Genomic DNA, 21,466 nt, shown 5'->3' with positions numbered 1-21,466 from the left:
ATAACCATAAGTGACTATTGACATGTAGATGTGTTCAGGTCATGACTCTTAGCAATCATGTGAAGTTTGGGACAGATCGGACACTGTATGCCTGAGTTCCAGCAACCTGTTTCATAGCGAAACATCAAACTTTGGCTGGCCGAAATAGACACAAATTTTAATATAGAATCAAATCCTTCGCAATTTAGCATCACAAAGGCCTTAAGATGACACTCGCCAAATATGATGATGATCCGACGAAAACTGTAGGAGGAGTTAGTTAAAGTATGACTGCTGGAAATGAGAAAAACTGAGCCAAAATCTGAGAAATAATTCAAAATAGCTGACTTCCTGTTTGGTTTAGGGCGTTGCTCCAAGAGACTTTTTTGTAGGGCTTGTAATAATACATGAGCATACCGAAATTCGTACATGTAAGTTAAACACAGTCCAAGGGCTGCTTCATTCAATATTTGAAAGTGGCGCTAAAACATGTTCCTTCAGGTTGCCAGCTGGTGGCGCTATGGCTATAAATGAAAATTGTTATGTAGATGTGTTCAGGTCAGGACTCTTAGCAATCATGTGAAATTTGGGACAGATCGGACACTGTATGCATGAGTTCCAGCAACTTCCTGTTTCATTGGAAAACATCAAAATTTGTCGGGCCAGAACCGACACAAATTTTTTCGTAGAGTCAAATCCTTCGCAATTTAGCATCACAAAGGCCTTAAGATGACACTCACCAAATATGAAGATGATCCGACGAAAACTGTAGGAGGAGTTAGTTAAAGTATGACGCCTGGAAATGACAAAAACTGCGCCCAAATCACAAAAATAACTCAGAATAGCTGACTTCCTGTTTGGTTAATAGGCTTGTTCGACTTAATGCGGCGCCACAAGAACCGGCAGCCGAATGACGTCAGAGTTTCGCGAGAGCGATTTAAAAGCAAACTCTTCCATATAATTTCGCGGATCACTCTCGCGGTAGTTTGACGTCACCCGGCTGTCGATCTTTGCAGCACCGCATGAAGTCGAACAAGCCGACTTCTTTCATGAGCAACACGTGAGGTAATGGCGGCGGCTGTAAACAAACATTGAGCAAGTTTATCGTGCAAGTTTATCATGCTTGTCCCTTGTTGTGTTTCTACTATAATGATATAATGATTACAAAAACACAACTAAGAGTCCAAACAACGATTGTTCTTTTGAGCTTTTTGCCACACACAAACCCTGTGTTCACTTTGATTAGACTACTATGGTTTTTAAAAGGTAACTTATAGCCTACATGTGAAATTAATGTAGATATCTCGTCAATGGCGGGGAAAGAGTTAAAAGTTGCCAGACAGCACCATCATTTTTAATGATTTTCACAAAAGTTTAATGCCTTCCAGAAAATGTTCTTTTTTTTAAATATATAAACATACAATATATCAAATGAAAGAACAGACCCTCTGCTTTAAAAAAACGTTGCATCCTACCTCCATTTGTTCTCTTTATAGCACCTCTCAAATATGTGTGTGTGGGTTTCATCAAAAATAAAAAATTGAGCAAAAAGTTGAGATAATTGCATTTTCTGATAGATCAGATTCAGAGCGATCATCAAAAAGTGCTGCGTCTGAACTGTTTGGGAGGAGGGGTTCTTTCTGGTTGCATAAGTTGGGTAGGAGAGATATGGTGGATAATAGCGGTATTGCGGACTGCCGGAAAAACTTGTCATTGGCAGGGACGCGGTTTCTCTTAATTGACGAGTTAACTTGTCAATGGTGGCGAAAGAGTTAAAAACAAACATCCAAGTAACATTTTTTCTAGTCAAATTATTATTGCAGATTGAATATTTAACCATTTGTGAACATCCCTAATTCACAGCAGTGTAAAACTGTAAAGGTAATAAAGTTACATAAAAATTCCACTAATATTAAAGTGTAAAGAAATTCTTGGTTCTCATTCTTGCCATCCAGACGAATAACAGAACCTGACTGTAAGAGAAGGAAGATTGAACAATCTGATAATCAACCACAAGACTTCAATGAAAACATGAGTCCTCGTTTCAGGTGAATTATAGGATTTTATTTTATTTAGTAGTAAATGTTAGAAAATGTTGACCTTTTCTATTTTGCCTAAATGTAACATTTTACAAACCATTAAGAGTCCTGTGTCTTATGATACAAAAAATTTTTTCTATACATCTTTACTCTTTCAGGTATTTGTGTAATAATCTGATATATTAATTTTTAATTTACAGTCATGACTCTGATCCTGCTGAAGTCATGAAAACATTCAGATCAAATCTGAGGAAGAAGTTTGAGTGTTTGTATGAGGTAACATCAAATAAGAGAAACCCAACACTACTGAATGAGATCTACACAGAGCTCTACATCACAGAGAGTGAAAGTGGAGAGATCAGTAATGAACATGAGGTGAGACAGATTGAGACACAATCCAGAAGAACAACAACAGAGGAGACATCAATCAAATGTAATGACATCTTTAAACCTTTACCTGAACAAGACAAACACATCAGAAGTGTGCTGACAAAGGGAGTCGCTGGCATTGGAAAAACAGTCTCTGTACAGAAGTTCATTCTGGACTGGGCTGAAGAGAAAGAGAATCAGGACGTCCACCTCATATTTCCACTTCCTTTCAGAGAGATCAATTTGATGAAGAAGAAAACACTGAGTCTTTTAGATCTTCTTCATCATTTCTTCCCACAAACAAAAGAAATGGAAATCTTCAGTGATGAATATAAAGTGTTGTTCATCTTTGATGGTTTGGATGAGTGTCGTCTGTCTCTGGATTTTCACAGCAGTGTGAGGTTGTGTGATGTAAGTGAATCAACCTCAGTGGACGTGATACTGACAAACCTCATCAAGGGGAATCTGTTTCCCTCTGCTCTCATCTGGATCACCTCCAGACCAGCAGCAGCTGATCTCATTCCCTCTGAGTGTGTTGATCGAGTCACAGAGGTACGAGGCTTCAGTCATCCACAGAAGGAGGAATACTTCAGGAAGAGAATCAGTGATGAGAGTCTGTCTGATCAAATCATCTCACACCTGAAGTCATCCAGGAGTCTCTACATCATGTGTCACATCCCAGTCTTCTGCTGGATTTCAGTCACTGTTCTAGAGAGAATGTTGAGTGAAGCAGAGAGAAAAGAGATCCCCAAGACTCTCACTCAAATGTACACACACTTCCTGATCATTCAGACAAACATCAAACATCAGAAGGACTATGAGAAGAAAGATGAAGACATGATCTTCAAACTGGGGAAACTGGCTTTTGAGCAGCTTGTGAAAGGCAATCTGATCTTCTATGATGAAGACCTGAGAGAGTGTGGCATTGATGTAGGAGAAGCATCAGTGTACTCAGGATTGTGTACTCAGATCTTCAGAGAGGAGTTTGGTTTGTATCAGGGGAAAGTTTACTGCTTTGTTCATCTCACCATCCAGGAACATCTAGCAGCTCTTTATGCTCACATCTCCTTCACAAACAACAGATATGTGTTTAGTAAAATGAAGAAACAAACTGAAAGAGAGAAGATTTCAGTGTCTGATCTGTATGAGAGAGCTGTAAATGAGGCTCTGAAGAGTAAAAACGGACGTTTTGATCTTTTTCTTCGTTTTCTTCTGGGTTTTTCAGTGGATTTGAATCAGAATCTCTTTCGAGGTTTGATGACACAGACAGATCAAAGCTCTCACAGCAATAAGAAAACAGTGGAGTATATCAAGAAGAAGATCAGAAGCACTCGATCTCATGAGAAATCCATCAATCTGTTTCACTGTCTGAATGAACTGGGTGATCATTCACTGCTGCAGGAGATTCAACATTATGTCAAATCTAAAACATTAAATAAAGCCAAACTCTCTTCATCTCAGTGGTCAGCTTTAGTTTTTGTGTTGTTGACATCAGAACAGAAGATGGATGTGTTTAATCTGGAGAATTTTGTTAAAAGAGGAAACAAAGCTGAAAGACTGAAAGTTCTTAAGAAGCTGCTGCCTGTGATTTGTGAATCCAGATCAGTTCAGTAAGTGTAAACTTTACTCTTTAAACTTTATTAATGAAGAAAAACCTCACAAATCTTCAGTACTGCAGATGTCTGACAGAGTTTAGTGTTCATTGTTTGATGTGTTATCTGTGTGTCTTTATTTATTCACACACTAAGACAAAGACAACATTATACAAAATACAGGACAATAATTACAAGAATGAAATGAATCAGAGTTTAGAGATAATCTAGGGTTTGTTCATCCAGATTTATTTAAATTCAGGTTGTGTTTGACCACTTAATTTTAAATACTGATGAATATTCATAGATTAAAACTTGAATATTTAGCTGTGATTAATTTTGTGTAACTAAACAGCATCAATGTTATTATTTAGGGCTGTGACGGTTGTAATGATCACTGCGGTGGTGTGCACAACACATATTATGAAAAATATAAATATAATATAAACTACAATCTCGCCCAGTGAGATGTCTTCAGGTTCATGTTAAAGGTCACGTTCTTTCTGATCCCATTTTTGCAACCCTAGTTATTGTGTAATGTTGCTATAATAGCATAAATAATACCTGTATGATGTTAAAGCTCAAAGTACACTGCCAAGCGATATATTTTCTTTAACAGAATTCCTCTTTTAAAGCGTACAGCAAACGGCCCGGTTTGGACTACAGTCCTCTAATTCCTGCTTTAATGACGTCAGTAAAGCCCTTTTCACACAGACATTTCTTAAAATACACGGGAAAGGCATCCGGGATTTTCCCGTGATCCTTAGATTTTTTGTTCATTCACACTGCCATGATTACCCGGCATCTGATGGTCGCGGAAAGACACGTGACCTGTTGAAAGTCCCGCCCTCTCTTCTACACAGCGTCTGAAGTTTGCATATTATTTATTATTTCTCTCTCCAGAAACCACTCGCATGCATTTTTGTTTATGATAAGATTATAAAGGAGCGCGTGACGCGCCGTTCTATGCTGGTGAATGATCTCAGCTTCAGAGTGGATATTTGAAGAGCTCCCTGATCTTTGCTTTAATACAGTTTTCAGACATTTCTCAGTACAACAGCGCAACGGGCTTATGTCTCGTGGTGCACTGTCCGTGCAAAGATTAGACTCATTTCATGTGATTAATGAGTGATGATGATCTTTGTTTGCGTGATAGAGAGAGCAGAGCCGCGCATTGCTTTACTCAAAACAAAACTGACTCGATGGCGAAAGGTCGGAAGACCAAATCATATCCACCGAGGAAATGTTTTACGTGTTGTTACAGTAACAGTTTGTTTACAGTTTTGCGCTGCTCAGCCTGGATTACAACACAGCGCGTCCGATTCGCGAACTGACTCCTTTGAACGGATTTGTTTGAATGAACGGTTGAAACAACAGATCTGTCCCAACACTAAACTCACAAGATGTCATTGTCAGCACAATCAGTCACTTATAGCACCTCAGAAATGAGAATGTAAATGTGTTTAGAAAGATTTGCCCTAAATAACAGTCTCAACTAAAAAACATAGACATTTACTATGTTAACTTTATGATGAATAAATATTTTATCAGGTCTACCAAATAAGGATTTTAGCCTACAAAGCAATAAAAGTCATGGTAAAAAACTGATCAAAGATGATGACAGCAGAGTGTCAGGTAATATCTGTGTCTGATAAATGCATGGTGCAGAGGAGGTTGTAAAACTCTTCAGAAAGACCAGTCATATATTTTTAAATACTTTGACTTAAATAGTGACATTTTTACATTTAAAATATCTGCTAATAATGAGAACATTTTGATTATTATGTACATAGGAAAATCGGCCAAACATATTCAATTCAATTCAATTTTATTTATATAGCGCTTTTCACAAGTGTTAATTGTTGCAAAGCAGCTTTACATGAGATGTAGAGGAGAACACAGAAAATCAATAGATAATATAAGAAGTAGAGATAGCTAGGGGTGTCCATAGTTAACCGATTAACCGTTAAAAATTGTTTAACCGAGTGAAACATTTTGCTCGGTTAAGTGGCATCAGGTGACAGAATTTCCCACCTGTTAATGCATGCAGACGTGCGCATTTTACTTTCACTTTTGAATTACGCAACTGTTTAAATGCAGCGCTTGCGTAAGCTGCGTTAAATAGCCTATGAATTTGCGTGCAATGCGAGTGCAACAGCTGGTTTAATTAAGTGCTTGAGTCAATGTGGGCAGGTAATACTCACAGAACCCGCCAGTCCCAAGCAGAGCAACCGGCTACTCCTCCATAAAGCGCTGCTTAAATGATGGGTTTATTATTTTTCTTGATAAAAAATACAACAAAACGATCTCGCTTATATTAAACATCATATATGTACATTATAACAAAAACGAGTAAGCACGCGGCTTCTGCTATCGTCTGGTTATTCAGCTCGCCTCGCAAACTCTGACAGAAATAAATTAAATCTGACACCTGCGGCTGCTCTGTGACGTGACGCGCGTTCAGCTCCGCTTCAGGCATCAGACACATTCAGTTATAAGTGTTTGCTCTCTCTCTAATGAAACTAGATGATTTAATTACAAGAAAATATCAAAACGACGGTGAAAGACGGTGTCGGGGTGGGCAAGTGATCTAACCGGTGAGAGGCTGAAGCACCAGCAATCACCGTTTCACGGACTATCGCAACAAACCCAGCCAACACCCGGGCATCATAGAGAGGCGGCCGCGGAGCCTGCGAGTACCTTCGCCCAGCCTACCATCCCCGCGAACGCAAAAGTCAGTGACATACTTAAGCTGCTCTGTCCTTACCACTGCGTTTTATTTCTATAAATTAATTTCGTTTTAAATGTGGTCCAACCAGTTATTAAAGGTGTTAAAAATTAACTACCCCTTTCTCATGTGTCTGTATCTCTGGGTTGCGGCGCGCATAATATGGTTAACCGAGTATTAACCGCTAAGGGTGTCGGTTAACGGTTAATGAAAAACTTGAAAACGTGCAGCCCTAGAGATAGCGGTTAAACCGTACAAGCGAGCATATTAATAATGTAATGTATACAGTAAAGTGCTAAGTTAAGCCAAAGTTGGCTGACTCTCCCTGGGATGAAAAAAACCCCTAGGAAAAAAAACCAATGGGAAAAACTCCTAGAAGAACAAAAACCCTTGGGAGGAATTAATATATATTTATATATATATATATATATATATATAGATACGGTAGGGATAGGAGGCGGGTAAGCGAATTAAACTGGTTTAGCCGGTGGTCGTTGGTCGGGCATCGGCTGGTCATCACGTTGAAGGACAGCCAGTGGATCAGTGGTGCGATGATCTTCACAGCAACAGGAACTGGGTCTGTTTGTCTCATTGTCCTCGTGGTCGAGGACGAGACAGGGAGAGAAAAACAGAGTTCTATTAGCGTAGGGGCCGTTCGCATGTAATGCAAGTGTCAAACATTATAGTGGTTCAAGTCAGCTCGGTTCCAGACAGGCTAACTATTGCGGCAATAGTATATTACCCATATGAGGTATGTGAGTGCTTTGCTCTGGACAAACTAACAACTGCGGGAAATGTACATTTACTGGACATTTTATGTGAATGCTTTGTTAAAGAAGAATGTCTTAAGTTTAGATTTAAATTGATCGACTGTGTCTGATACTCGAACATTATTTGGTAATTCATTCCAGAGCTTAGGGGCTAAGTAGGAAAAGGATCTACCACCTTTAGACACTTTTGATATTCTAGGGATAATTAAGTGACCAGAATTTTGTGAGCGCAGTTTACGTGATGGATTGTATTCTGATAGTAGTTCTTTAATATACGAGGGCGCTAGGCCATTTAAGGCTTTGTAGGTGATTAGTAATATTTTAAATTGTATGCGATATTTAACTGGTAGCCAGTGTAAAGATGCCAGAATTGGACTGATGTGGTCATACTTTTTAGATCGAGTAAGCACTCTTGCGGCGGCGTTTTGAACCAGCTGTAGCTTGTTTACCTGATTTGCATGGCATCCCCCGGGTAACGAGTTACAATAGTCTATTCTAGAGGTCATAAAAGCATGGATAAGCTTTTCTGCGTCTGATGCAGACAACATATGGCGTATTTTTGAGATATTTCTAAGATGGAAGAATGCTGTGCGGCAGACGTTGGCGATATGACTATCGAAACATAGATTGCTGTCCAACATTACGCCTAAATTCTTAACCGTGGAAGATGGCACCACCGTGCAGCCATCTATGGGCAACTTGTAATCTGACATATTATGTTTGTAGCGATTCGGTTCAATAATAAGTATCTCTGTCTTATTGGAGTTTAGCATAAGAAAGTTATGTGCCATCCAGTCCCTAATATCACTTATGCAGTCTGTTAGCTTAGAAAACTGCTGGGTTTCGCTAGGATGCGACGAGATGTAAAGCTGGGTATTATCCGCATAGCAGTGAAAACTTATGTTATGTTTCCTGATAATGTCTCCTAGAGGTAACATATATAACGAGAATAGGATAGGGCCTAGAACTGATCCCTGAGGTACGCCGTATTTAACGGGGGAGTGATATGACTCTTCCTCATTTACATAAAGTGATATCGATTGGTTAGATACGATCTGAACCAGGCTAACGCCTGACCACTGATGCCAACATAGTTTTCTAGTCTATTGAGTAAGATTGTGTGATCTATTGTGTCAAAGGCTGCACTAAGGTCTAGTAATATAAGGATTGAGATTTCACCACGATCGGATGTTAATAGGAGGTCATTTGTAACTCTAAGCAGCGCTGTCTCTGTGCTATGGTGGGGCCTGAATCCTGATTGGAACTTTTCATATGTATTATTATTTTCTACGAATGTGCGTAGCTGGCTTGCCACTACTTTTTCTAATATTTTAGAAAGAAAAGGTAGATTTGAGATTGGTCTAAAGTTATTAAGATCTCCCTGGTCAAGGTTTGGTTTTTTAATGAGCGGTCTAATAACTGCTAGTTTGAAAGCTGTTGGAACGTATCCTAATTCTAGAGATGAGTTAAAGATATTAAGTACCGTGTCTGACACTACATGAAATACCTCTTTTAGTAATTTTGTGGGAACGGGGTCTAGTATACAGGACGATGATTTGGATGACGTTACTAGTTTAGAGAGCTCTTCTATTGTAGTAGGATTAAATGACTCAAGATGTTCGTTTGGTAATCTAGTGGAAAATGTACTATTGGGTAGAGTGGTGGCTGCTTGCGTAGTTTCTATGTTTTCCCTAATAAACATAATTTTGTTAGTAAAGTTCATGAAGTCATCACTATTGTGTTGGAGTTTACTATTGGTTTCTGTTTGTTCTTTGTTTCTAGTCAGTTTCGCAACTGTGCTAAATAGGAAACGAGGGTTGTTATGATTTTCTTTAATAAGCGTACTGAGATAGGTAGATCTGGCAGTTTTAATAGCCTGTCTGTAGTGTTGAACACTTTCTTTCCATGCTGAACGCCATACCTCTAACTTTGTGCTTCGGTAGTTTCTTTACATTTTTCTAGCTACTTTTTTAAGGGCTGCAGTATGATGGTCATAGCATGGAGCTGGCGGTTTTTCTTTGATTCTCTTTTTTCGAATGGGAGCAACGGCATCCAACGTGCTAGAGCAGACGTTGTTCAGGTTTTCTATTATAATATCTAGATCTTCACGGTTATCTGCTACATGTTTCATTTGAGACAGGTCTGGAAGAGTGCTAATAAAGCTATCTTTAGTGGTGGAAATTATTGTTCTGGCTAATCTGTAGCATGTTGTAGGCTGAGCGGACCTATCTAGAAGTATTGTGTATGACAGAAGGCAATGGTCTGAAACGGCATCGCTCTGGGGTGATATTTCGATGTCATTAATATTGAGTCCGAGTGACAGAATTAAGTCTAGTGTGTGATTACGAGTATGCGTGGGCCCTGACACGTTTTGTTTAATGCCGAGAGAATTTAGAACATCCATAAACGCACATCCTAATGCATCTTTTGGATTATCCACATGGATATTAAAATCACCAACGATAAGAGCTTTATCTACAGTGACTGTAAGCTCAGATAGGAAGTCTGCTATTTCTTTAAGAAAATCTGTGTGGTGGCCCGGAGGTCTATATATGGTAGCTAAAATGAACGAAAGCCGTTTGTTGTTGCGATCAGTTATTTCCATATTTAACAGTATTATTTCAAACGAATTAAATTTTAGGTTGGATTTATGGTTTACTTTGAATATTTTATTGTATATTGTAGCTACACCACCCCCTCTCCCTTTTAGACGAGGAACATGTTTATAATAAGTCTTGTGGGGTGGATTCATTTAAACTTATGTAATCGTCTACTTTAAGCCAGGTTTCTGTTAAACAGAGTGCATCTAGGTTTTGGTCAGTAATTATTTCATTGACAATAGGTTCTTTATTGGTAAGCGATCTACTGTTAAGAAGGCCGAATTTTAACATTTGAGTTTCATCTGTTAATGTATTGTGTTCTAATTTTATGTTAATAAGATTTGTACGAGACGAGGTAAACGGTGCTCTGTATTTATTTGTTCGAGGAACAGACACAGTGGAGATGTGTTGGTACTCTGTTAAAAAAGGCTTTATGTGCTGGGATATATGTGATCTTGACATGTCAAGGCAGCTAACAGACTGATGGGTAAGCCGATCTGTCTGTTTCCTGACCTGGGCCCTGGATAGTCAGACAATATCAAAAGTAAGACTATTGGTCAGATTTCTAGAGAGTATAGCACTTCCTTCCGGAGACGGATGGAGGCCATCTCTCTTTAGCAGGTCAGGTCTTCCCCGGAAATGCTTCCAATTGTCTATAAACCCTACGTTATGCTGAGGGCACCACTTTGACATCCAGCCATGAAGAGACAATAATCTACTGTAAGTTTCATCCCCCCGGTAGGCGGGGAGGGGACCAGAGCAAATTACATTGTCTGACATTGTTTTAGCAATTTCACATATCTCTTTAATATTATCTTTGGTGATCTCTGACTGGCGGAGGGTGGTGTCATTCGTGCCGGCGTGAATAACAATCTTAGAAAACTTACGTTTAGCATTAGCCAGCACTTTAAGTTTGGATCTAATGTCAGACGCTCTGGCTCCCGGTATACAATCGACTATGGTGGCTGGTGCCTCAATGCCAACGTTCCTGAGTATAGAATCTCCAATAACCAGGGCACCTTTAACAGATGTCTCAGCCGGTGTATTGCTGAGTGGAGAAAATCTGTTTGATATTAAAACAGGAACGTGATTTGGATGCCGAAGGTGACTAGGCCGCCTGACAGTCACCCAGTTAGTCAGCCGCCTTGACACTGAAGTCGGAACCGAGCCATGTGTATTACGCTTAACACTAGGCGCACCCGAAACAGTGTTTGTAACATTAACATTAGCGGTCTTACTGTCCTCAACTAGCGTTCGGATGCGCGCTTCTAGTTCTGCAACCTTCTCCGTCAGCCTTACTACTTCAATACACTTAGCACATGTAAACCCCTCTATGCTGACGGAAGAAGCGAAACTGTACATGTGGCAAGTAGTGCAGGTTACAATGACAAGCGGAGTCTTACCGTTTTCATGCTGGGCGATGGCGTCTCCGTTCGCCCGAACGCGGTCCGTGAAGCTGCATCGAGATGGGTGCTCGCTCGTTGCGTGCACGCTGTACCGCCTGGTACGAATGCCGGGCAACAACTCCTCCACAGCTTCCCGCTCTGGTGAGGTAAGGTCTGAAAAAAATACATTGGATGAGTCCGCCATTAGATCGAATAGGAAGGCAGATTTATAGTAAACAGACAGTGAGCAAGTGCTAACTTCAACCGGCACGTTTGTTGATGCTAGCGGGCTATATGCTAACACTAGGTGTTTACTAGTGATAGATCGTTTTACTTATTAATACTGTTCAATAATCGTCACGGTAAAGTATTCCTAAGATAAACTAGTACGTTATATTATATAGATAGGAACGAGATAGTAAGAAAATAGGATTTAGATGATAAACTCGACGGAGCTCCAATGCACGGAGCAGCATTTCCCCGTTTGCTGATGCTAGCGGGCTATATGCTAATACTGGGTGTTTACCAGTGATAAATCGTTTCACTTATTGAAACTGTTGAATAATCGTCATGGTAAAGTATTGCTAAGATGAACTAGTAAGTTATATTATATAGATAGTAATAAGATAGTGAAAAAATAAGACTTAGCTGATAATCTCAACGGAGCTCCAAACTTGCGACTCCTCGTCTCTCTCTCTCAGCGTCTCTCTCTCTCTCTCTCTGTGCGCATGCGTTGCCATCGGCTGCCCTGATTTCTAAATATCGGCATCGGCCAGAGAAAAAGCCATATCGGTCGACCTCTTGTAGGAATTTTCGTCTATAGCTCAAATGAGCATGTGACGCAATATTCTTTAATGCTGCTGAATGATCTCCGTTTCAACGCAGTAAGTGACGAGCTAACTTACCTGATATCTGCTTCAGTCCAGTTTGTTGACATTTCTCGTCGTGAATGTTGTAAATCCCTCATTTTAAAGAGTTGAACCAACTTCATGTTGCCATGACACTACGGCACGTGCGTCATTGTTTTATGCGTCTCATTTATCATTTCCTGATAACTGCGTCAATATAGTTTGCAACATTTCTCGTGGTGAATGTTTATATGCATGTTATCTCTCGTTTTAAGGAGCTTAACCATAACTTTTGTTGTGATGATGCGCGTGTCCTCACTTCGACACGCCCATTACGGCATTTTTTCGGCTTGTTCACACAGAGGGTTTTCCGTATATCTGGCTAGGTCCTTTTTCCGGCAACAATCCCAGATGATTAACGGGACGAGTTTGTGTTCACACAGACGCTTGTCTGGCAATTTTAAGGGTATTTTCTGGGACCAAAGGTCTGTGTGAATCAGGCTTGTGCACAATTCAGAATTGAATTGAGAATGACTCCTAAATTCCAATTCAATTCTTGAATTTGAATTGAATTTGAATTGATGTCAAAAACAGGATCTAGAATTACAATTCGAATTTGAATTAAAGGAAGCAGAATTGCAATTCAATAGAAATTCAAAGAAATTCACAACATATTATACAGTAAGTGAAGTGTTAAAAATTAAGCTTTCAGTATATGTCAGATATGATTGCATTACATATTCTATAAATTATATTAATTTGAACTACTTGTACAGATTACATTAAAAGGAAATGTTTTTCCCCAGCAATTAATGTTAAAAACTCTAGTCACATAACAAAAATAAGTTAGATTTTTTGTAATTATAATTTTGTGGAACACGATGGAACATTCTTTATTTCCCAGAATGCTTTACTTTAACCAAGTATTTCAAATGGTTGTCAAACAATTCACTTTCCTACACTGAATGTATGTGAGATTCTTTCTGTTGTGTGACTGTGGAATTTCTTTGAATTGCCATGAATTTAATTCCACTTCCTGTCATTCCAATTCCAATTCAAATTCAACTTCCTGTAGGGGGGAGTCAATTCAATTCAAATTCCAATTCATGAATTGAATGGAGGCTAATTCTGAAATTCTGAATTGTGCACAAGCCTGGTGTGAATGGGGTTTAAAAGAGTTTTTGACTAAACTCTGCCCACAGGAATATGTCAGTCACCAGCTAAGCTAATGGCAAGCTAAGCTGCTATCAAATCACAACACACTAAACAAACTACACAATCAGAACTCGATACGTATTTCTGAAGGAGGGACTTCACAGACCAAGGAGGGCATCAGACCATTTTTAGGACAGTGAAAACAGCGCTACAGGAATAAGTCAATTGTGTGAAAAATACCGCGTTTTTTTTACACGAGAAACATGAACACGTGTTATATTTCCCACTATAAACACAATCAAAGCTTCAAAGAACGGGACCTTTAATGCCGGCATACGCAGAGTTAATGCGCTATTTGCAATTGAAGGCAACTGATATCAGTGATGACCTGCTGACTTGGGGTGGAACAACGAGACAAGATATTGGCCGTTTCTCAATCTGAAGACTGTAGCCTCCGCAGGTCGCATTTGTAAGCTACATACGTCATCAAGACTGTCTTATTTCATTACATTAACAGTTATAAAGTTGACTATTATTCTTTGTTAATCATACATTGTTGTAATATGCTTATGACTTGCAAATGTATCTCAGTTAACTGAAATAAACCAGACTTGATGACATAAACAGCCTGCATATGTGACCTCCGGAGGCTGCAGCCTTTGGATTGAGAAACAGACGTTCTTCTCTCTTGGTCACTCAAGGTTTGCGAAAAATTATCAATCTGCACTACCAATACACCATCACAACGCGTTTTTAGCGCGGCTGGAAAAATTATAACCCCAAAAACGTTTCTCACTTGTTTCACGGATGGAATTGCTACAATAAACACATAGATAGGCACCGATCCTGTGGGTACTCTGGCGACTATTTTGACATAAACCCCATCGATGGTTCAGTGACACAATTTCATCTCAAACTATCAGGTTCAGGATCTTTGTACAACACTCGTAAGGTTAAATACATGAATACGAAAACTAAGTCTATTAAAATGTAAGAGTTTATTTAGTAACTGCAGTATATTTTACAGGTATGTAGAGTCTGAACCATGATGACATTTAAAACTAATACACCATTATCTTTTAATCAGTATTGACTGATAGATTATAGTGAGACTATATAGAGATCATAACATCTGTAATGGATTTATAGGATTTTAATCTCAGTAATGGATTTGATAACTGAAGTTGAGTTTAATCATCTCAGCACTTAATGTTACTGACAGTTACAAACATAAAAGATTAAAATTAAATTATGATGAGAAAAAGTAAAATGTTATGTAAATCAGACCATTAATATAAACATAAACTGATAAAGTGTGTTTACTTGTAAATCTCACTGATGTGTTTCAGTAAAACACAAACACACATAAATGAAACTAAAATGAAAATGTTCATAAACACTAAATGATGACAGGAAGAGAAACAAATTCAACTCATTGTAGATTTAATCTGTGTGTGAACAAACTGTGTGTCTCTGTTCTCTACAGTTTGAGTTACTGTAATATCACATATGAAGATTGTGTTGCTCTGACTTCAGCTCTGAGATCAAACCCATCACAACTGAGAGAACTGGATCTGTCTTATAATAAACTAAGAGATTCAGGAGTGAAGCTGATCTCTGATGTACTGAAGAATCCTGACTGTAAACTGGAGATACTGAAGTAAGATCATCTCTAATAATGACTTGACCAATAATTTAACATGATTATGAGAGTATAATGTGTTTTCACATAAACTCCACTGTAAAACGATTTCATCTCAAACTATCAGGTTCAGGATCTTTGTACAACACTGATGAGGTTAAATATTATTATAGTTGTGTGATAAACAGGCTGAAGAGTCAAGAAAAAACATGAATACAAAAACTAAGTCTATAAAAATGCAAATCAAGTGAATCAGCAGCAGATAAATCAGTTGATCTGAGTGATCTTACTAGAGTTTATTTAGTAACTACAGTATATTTCACAGGTATGTAGAGTCTGAACCATGATGACATTTAAAATTAATACACGAATATCTTCAAATTAATATTGACTGATAGATTATAGTGAGACTATATAGAGATCATAACATCTGTAATGGATTTATAGGATTTTAATCTCAGTAATGTATATCAGGGCTATTCAATTGGCAGCCCATGGGCCAAACCCGGCCCCTGAGGTAATTTGATCCGGCTCTTGTGTGAAAAGAAAAGACACATCTCTAGAATGAATGTAGTTTAGTTAGAGGAAATTCAACTCACTGTAGATTTGATCTGTGTGTAAACAAACTGTGTGTCTCTGTTCTCTACAGGTTGAGGAGTTGTGATATCACAGATGAAGGTTGTGTTGCTCTGACTTCAGCTCTGAGATCAAACCCATCACACCTGACACATCTGAATCTGACTCTGAATAATCTAAGAGATTCAGGAGTGAAGCTGATCTCTGATGTACTGAAGAATCCTGACTGTAAACTGAAGATACTGTGGTAAGATCATCTCTCTGATAGTCACACATGTACTGAGGTTTAGTTACACATAAACTAGGGATGGGCATTCGATAAAATTTTTTTAGTCGATTGTCGGGAGAATTAACGATCGACTATCGATTAATCATTAATATTTTTATAATAAAAAATAAGTATTTAACTTTTATAATTCAAAAATGTTGGAGGAAAACACGCTGTATTTTTGTATTCATGAGACCTTTATTACAACATTAACTTGTGGCAAACAGTTTAACTACATTTAGTTAGACAAACGGAACATATATGCGCTTGAATATGCGGTGCTCTAAAGCAGTGGAACCTGCAGCTGCGAGCCGCATTCTTAAAAAGAGACCTCATTTGTTCCAAAAAATCATGACCTCTTCATGATTCTTTTTTTGAAATCAAAACGGAAGGTCACAGATAACAGAGTATGGTGTCAAATATTGCACCCTGGTGGTAAAATGTTGAATTGCTGCCACACAGTGAAATTCATTTAATTGCTTCAAGACACACGCTACGCTAGGCAACGCAACCTGCATTAGATAAAAAAAGTATTCGATTAATCAATAACAAATTAACGTAATCGACTAAATTCTTAACGATCAATTGTCGATCGTCGATTAATCATGCCCATCCCTAACATAAACTGTTTGAAAAAGAAACACACACTAAAATGTAAAGGATATATAAAGTCAATGAGAGATCTGATCAGTAAGCAGATACATTAGCAGTCTCATAATAATAATTTGTTACACTTATATAGCACTTTTCTGCAGCACTCAAAGCACTTTACATATGAAAGGGGGATTCTTCTCAACCACCACCAATGTGCAGCATCCACCTGGATAATGCGATAACATCAATATTGCACCAGAACACACACCACACACCAGGTTATTATTGGAGAGGAGACAGAGTGATATAGCCAATTAGTATATATGGGGATGATTAGTAGGACAACAGGTACTTTTTCAAAGGATATTTTTAACAACCACAGAGTCAGGACCACGGTTTAACGTCTCATCTGAAGGACAGTGCTTTTGTGACAGTGTAGTGTCCCCGTCACTATACAGGGGTGTTAGGACCCACACAGACCAGTGAAAGTGTGGCAGTGTTTCACCACAACACAACCTGTGGAGATAAAAACAGATATAAAGATTGAAATTTAATGTTATTCCCCTACGATTAAAATGAATGATGTTGTGGTGTTAGATTTCCCCTACACACCTGACTGACTTAAGTTACATAACCAGTGCGTATATAGACAACACACACAAGACATTTATCCTCACCGGGTGTCCACAGAAGACAAACACTCAAGAGTCACACAACATCTTGTCCATTATGAACACAAACACTTGAGGAAATAAAATCATGTATTCAATCAAAACCTTATTGTAAAGTCTTACATTATTCAATACATACAACTTTTACTTCCTCTATTTCAACACATTTTATTGTCAAAAGCATACAGTACAAATGTTCAAACCTGTAAGGAAAAGACATGTTAGTTATAATTAGTTATGATTCATTTCAATTTCCTTCACAACGTGCAACAAAACTCCTCTGTTAAAATGTCAGAAAATGTAGTTTGGTGTTTCTTTGATGAAATCTTTGCTGATATTATTGTGTATGAAGAGTTTTTCTCCTCATCGTGTTGTTTTTATAAAGATGATTAAAAACATTGATCCATCATTGACACTGACACACACATTAATAATGTTTTTATAGATTGAGTGAAATTGATCTTTAAACACTGTAACATCTTTAAATGTAAGATCAGAGTTATGTTATCTCCAGCTGATATTCCTCCTGTAATAGAGGAAGATTTTTACATCAAATACCTGATGAGAATTACAAGTGTGAGTCATGAACTCAATACAGATTTATGAAGAAATGTTCATGTGGTTTAGGACATCTAACACTAATAGTCAGCTGTGTGATGGATTTATTTGACATTTAAACACACAGGGGCGGTTTCCCGGACCAGGATTAGCTTAATCCAGGACTAGGCCTCAGTTTAATTAGGAAATATAACTAGTTTTAAACAACGTGCCTTACTAAAAACATTACCTGTGTGCATCTTGAAGTAATACAAAGGCCCTGATGTATTTTAAGATCTGTAAGTGAAAGTTGTTTTCAGTTTGAAGAGCTCTTAAAAGTGTTTAAGTCTAGGACTAGTCTAATCCCTGTCCGGGAAACCGCTCCATAGTGTCTCAGTTACTGAGTGATTGAAAGAGGAACATTACATGAAGAGATGGAGGTTAGAGATTTGTGGACAAACTTTGTAGTTTTGTATCATTCACATAAAGTCTCTGTTCTCTACAGGTTGGAGCGGTGTAATATCACAGATGAAGGTTGTGTTGCTCTGACTTCAGCTCTGAGATCAAACCCATCATCACACCTGAGTTATCTGAATCTGTCTTATAATAAACTCACAGATTCAGGAGTGAAGCTGATCTCTGATATGAGAGATGATCCACATTATAAACTAGAGACAGTATGGTGAGTAGAGCTCATTAAAATAAATGTTTAAAGTAAACTCATGCAGTGTCATTTAAATCCTAGAATATAAATATTAGAAATAAATGTAAATTGATCTGCTGCTGTTATAGGCTGTGTATCCTTTAAACCCAACAAACAGAAAATATGAAGTGTACATGAACAACACTTGATGCTTTGTCAGATCAACACAATAAGAATTTAATTCAATGTCTGAGTCTGTTTACTAACTGTGATGTTGAGTTTGTTCACTCCAGGATTTAATACTGTGATCTTACTCTTCTTACACATTATATATGATGTTTGTTAATGGGGTTTGTTTGATAGGCCGACACCTCTATAGTTATGCACACTTGACTAGATGTTCATCTTAAACTCTTTTTATAACAACTTGGTTTTTATTTGATGTTTTAAGCATTATTGATCAAATCATCAGAATACAGACAGAAATAACAACACAAACACAATATATACACAACAGATAAACACAAAGTACAGATGATAAATGATAGAGATGAAGATTAGAAAAAAGAAGAGAAAGTCAACTCTTAAAATCTGATGGACACTTCACACAACTCTCTGTCGAGCTTTGACATTGATGCTGTTTCTCTTTATTTACACGACTGTCAACCTCCAGGACTTTTAAAATAAAGCATCACCTTCATTTTCTTACTGTTTGTGTGTGAACTCATAAAAGTGTCAGTGTGTCATTATATTATACTACATACATATCAATACATTCATCTCTTACATTGACATCAAATATTCAGAGGAAATAGATGAAATGTGTTTTTGTATTGTTGTAGCTCATGTGTATGTGATAAACAGATTGTTGACATGTTTATTATGTTGAAGATTTCATTTCTATCACTGACTGACAGCACTAATAGTTTGTTTTTCTATCTCTTCATCTGACACTGATGATGATCTCATATCTGATTGACTTTCTCTTTCATTTTTAGGACTTAAAGATGACAGTAAAGATGTAAAGATGTCTGATCTTCAGTATGATCTGATGGTGAATAAGAAGACACAATAGTGACATCACTTCCTCTTAACCGTATGAGTTGATTATTCAGTACAGGATCTGATCTGTAACTTTATCTAAATCTGACTTTAAAGTGTTGGAGGTAAATCTTCATCCTAACTCAGCTTCTGTCTACACATTTCCTATAAGACAGGGTCCCCGCGGGTCCTTAAAAAGTCTTAAAACGTCTTAAATAAAATTTTCAATTTTTAAGGTCTTAAAATGTCTTAAAATCTGGAATTTCCACTAAGAAGGTCTTAAATTTCATGTCAGACTCATCATCCAGTGTTTCCCATACATTGTTATATTTCATACATTTTCTATATGTATTTGTAGTATTATAATTGTAATATTTTAGTATTAAAACGGCTTTATTCATTGTTTTGAGCACTCAGCGTGTGCGCGTGCTTTCTCTCTTTCATCCTGCGTCGTGTAGCACCTCACACATGGCACGTGGGGGAAGGATTTAACAGTTGGCAGTGTTTATTCTCTCATATTTTATATAAACGCGATCTACAATAATACTTTTACTTTCAAAGCGCTTATAACACAACAAGACGAGAAGAGCAACGGTAAAACTCTGCACTGCATGATACACACAGGTAATCAGCTATTAAATGTAAATATGGTGATATTGTCAGAAGCGTTTAGCTATAAATCGGGAGTTAAGCAGTAAGTAACGTGATTCGATTAAATTCGAGGGTCGTGTTATTGGGTCGTGTTTAGTCACTATTTTTTAGTCAGTAACCCTATTTATATACACAGGCTCTCAAGTCTCAAGCATTGACAGTGAGACACACGCATTTCAGTCAGTTCACACGCCACACCTTGTATTATCATGCTGAGAAGTAAGAAATAAATTGTCCTGCTATATTCAATAAATGGACGAGGCGCATGGCAGTTCTGTCGAGTTCAGCTGCTTCCTTCGAGTTTTTTAAGTGTGCTTTCAACTTTACGCAGCGCCACAAAACCGACACGCAGATGACATCAGGGTACCGCGAGAAATCTTGCGAAGGAGGCTGATTTCAAATCGCTCTTGCGTTACTCTGATGTCATCCACTTGTCGTTTTTTTGCAGCGCCTAATGAAGTTGTTCACACAATGCATCCTACCATGCAATCAAAAATAAATGAGAAGTTGTTTCTGGTGATGTTATCCCGCTGCTAGCAAGTTCATTACTAACATGGATTTAACGGAGTGGAAGTTGGATGAGCAAGATCCGATGAATGCGGTAGATATAACCCACTTTTTAAGCATTTTGATTTTACGATTCCTGGACGAAATCATTGTCTTTGATCAAAGACAATAAAAGCTAATATTGGGGAATAAAGCCAAATTCGTGCCAAATTATTATTGATTCAGTCAAAAACTCCAACAGCTTTGCAACCAAAAGCTTTAGTTACCTGAAATTAAGAAAAGTACTAGAGGCTTCCTGAAATATATAAAATGTAATAGAGATGCATTTCATTATTATTGCCCTTTCATCATTAAATGTTCTGCAATACTGTATGTGTACAGTAAGCTCAAGTTTAAAGAGTACAATTCCATAATCCACTTAAAGTGCTCTATTTTCATGTACTAATGTTGTACTTAATATAGCCTACATTTTTTTGTTCTTTAGTACATTAATATGAAATGTGCTAAAATGTAATTTAAAAATGTATTTAGGTACAACTTGAAATAAATTTGAACTTTGTAATGTTTTGGACTGTCCTCCATGTCTTTTTCAAAATGCTAAGAGGGGCCTGAATTTAGATTAACTGAAGTACCTTAAAGGCAGATTTTTACATACACAGTCAACCATGTCAGAATTGTTAGGCGAATTAGCACTTAGTATAAAAGTTGTTGTTTCCCTGTGATGTGTCTTGAGTGTGGCTTAGGTGAGCTGGGCCGTGCTATGCTTCAACACACAATTCTGTGTCGTGTCGCGCTGAACATTTTCCTGTTTTTTATGATAAAGTCTTAAATTTTTATTTTAGAGGACTTAAAAAGGTCTTAAAAGTCATTA

The 21,466-nt window shown here is 37.8% G+C and overlaps 2 protein-coding genes across 3 annotated transcripts in view; both read left to right on the top strand.

The window, feature by feature from the left end:
- LOC141363165 (protein NLRC3-like) overlaps positions 1–21,466 on the top strand; it is a 186,563-nt gene that overhangs the window by 77,050 nt on the left and 88,047 nt on the right. The gene's annotated exons all lie outside the window — the stretch shown is intronic.
- Positions 1,336–21,125, top strand: LOC141363283 (NLR family CARD domain-containing protein 3-like). 2 transcript variants are annotated; one of them, XM_073865925.1, is made up of 6 exons: positions 1,336–2,027; positions 2,219–3,997; positions 14,952–15,125; positions 15,757–15,930; positions 18,259–18,435; positions 19,395–21,122. In XM_073865925.1, exons 1-6 carry the CDS (start codon positions 2,011–2,013, stop codon positions 19,399–19,401), a joined length of 2,328 nt encoding a protein of 775 aa, XP_073722026.1. In that variant the 5' UTR covers positions 1,336–2,010; the 3' UTR covers positions 19,402–21,122. The 2 variants fall into 2 exon arrangements, with proteins under 2 accessions (XP_073722026.1, XP_073722027.1); XM_073865926.1 differs by lacking the exon at positions 15,757–15,930 and having other exon boundaries at positions 19,395–21,125.

The sequence above is a fragment of the Misgurnus anguillicaudatus genome, unplaced genomic scaffold, assembly GCF_027580225.2.
Source record: "Misgurnus anguillicaudatus unplaced genomic scaffold, ASM2758022v2 HiC_scaffold_33, whole genome shotgun sequence".
NCBI classification, from domain to species: domain Eukaryota; kingdom Metazoa; phylum Chordata; class Actinopteri; order Cypriniformes; family Cobitidae; genus Misgurnus; species Misgurnus anguillicaudatus.
Note: the sequence above shows the minus strand (reverse complement) of the source record. Positions and strands in the feature narration are given on the sequence as shown.

Bases quoted from the DNA above. Each gene is read 5' to 3' on its own strand.
- LOC141363283 (XM_073865925.1), top strand. The intron at 15,126-15,756 runs GTAAGATCATCT...TGTTCTCTACAG, and splicing joins TGTAAACTGGAGATACTGAA to GTTGAGGAGTTGTGATATCA. The intron at 15,931-18,258 runs GTAAGATCATCT...TGTTCTCTACAG, and splicing joins TGTAAACTGAAGATACTGTG to GTTGGAGCGGTGTAATATCA.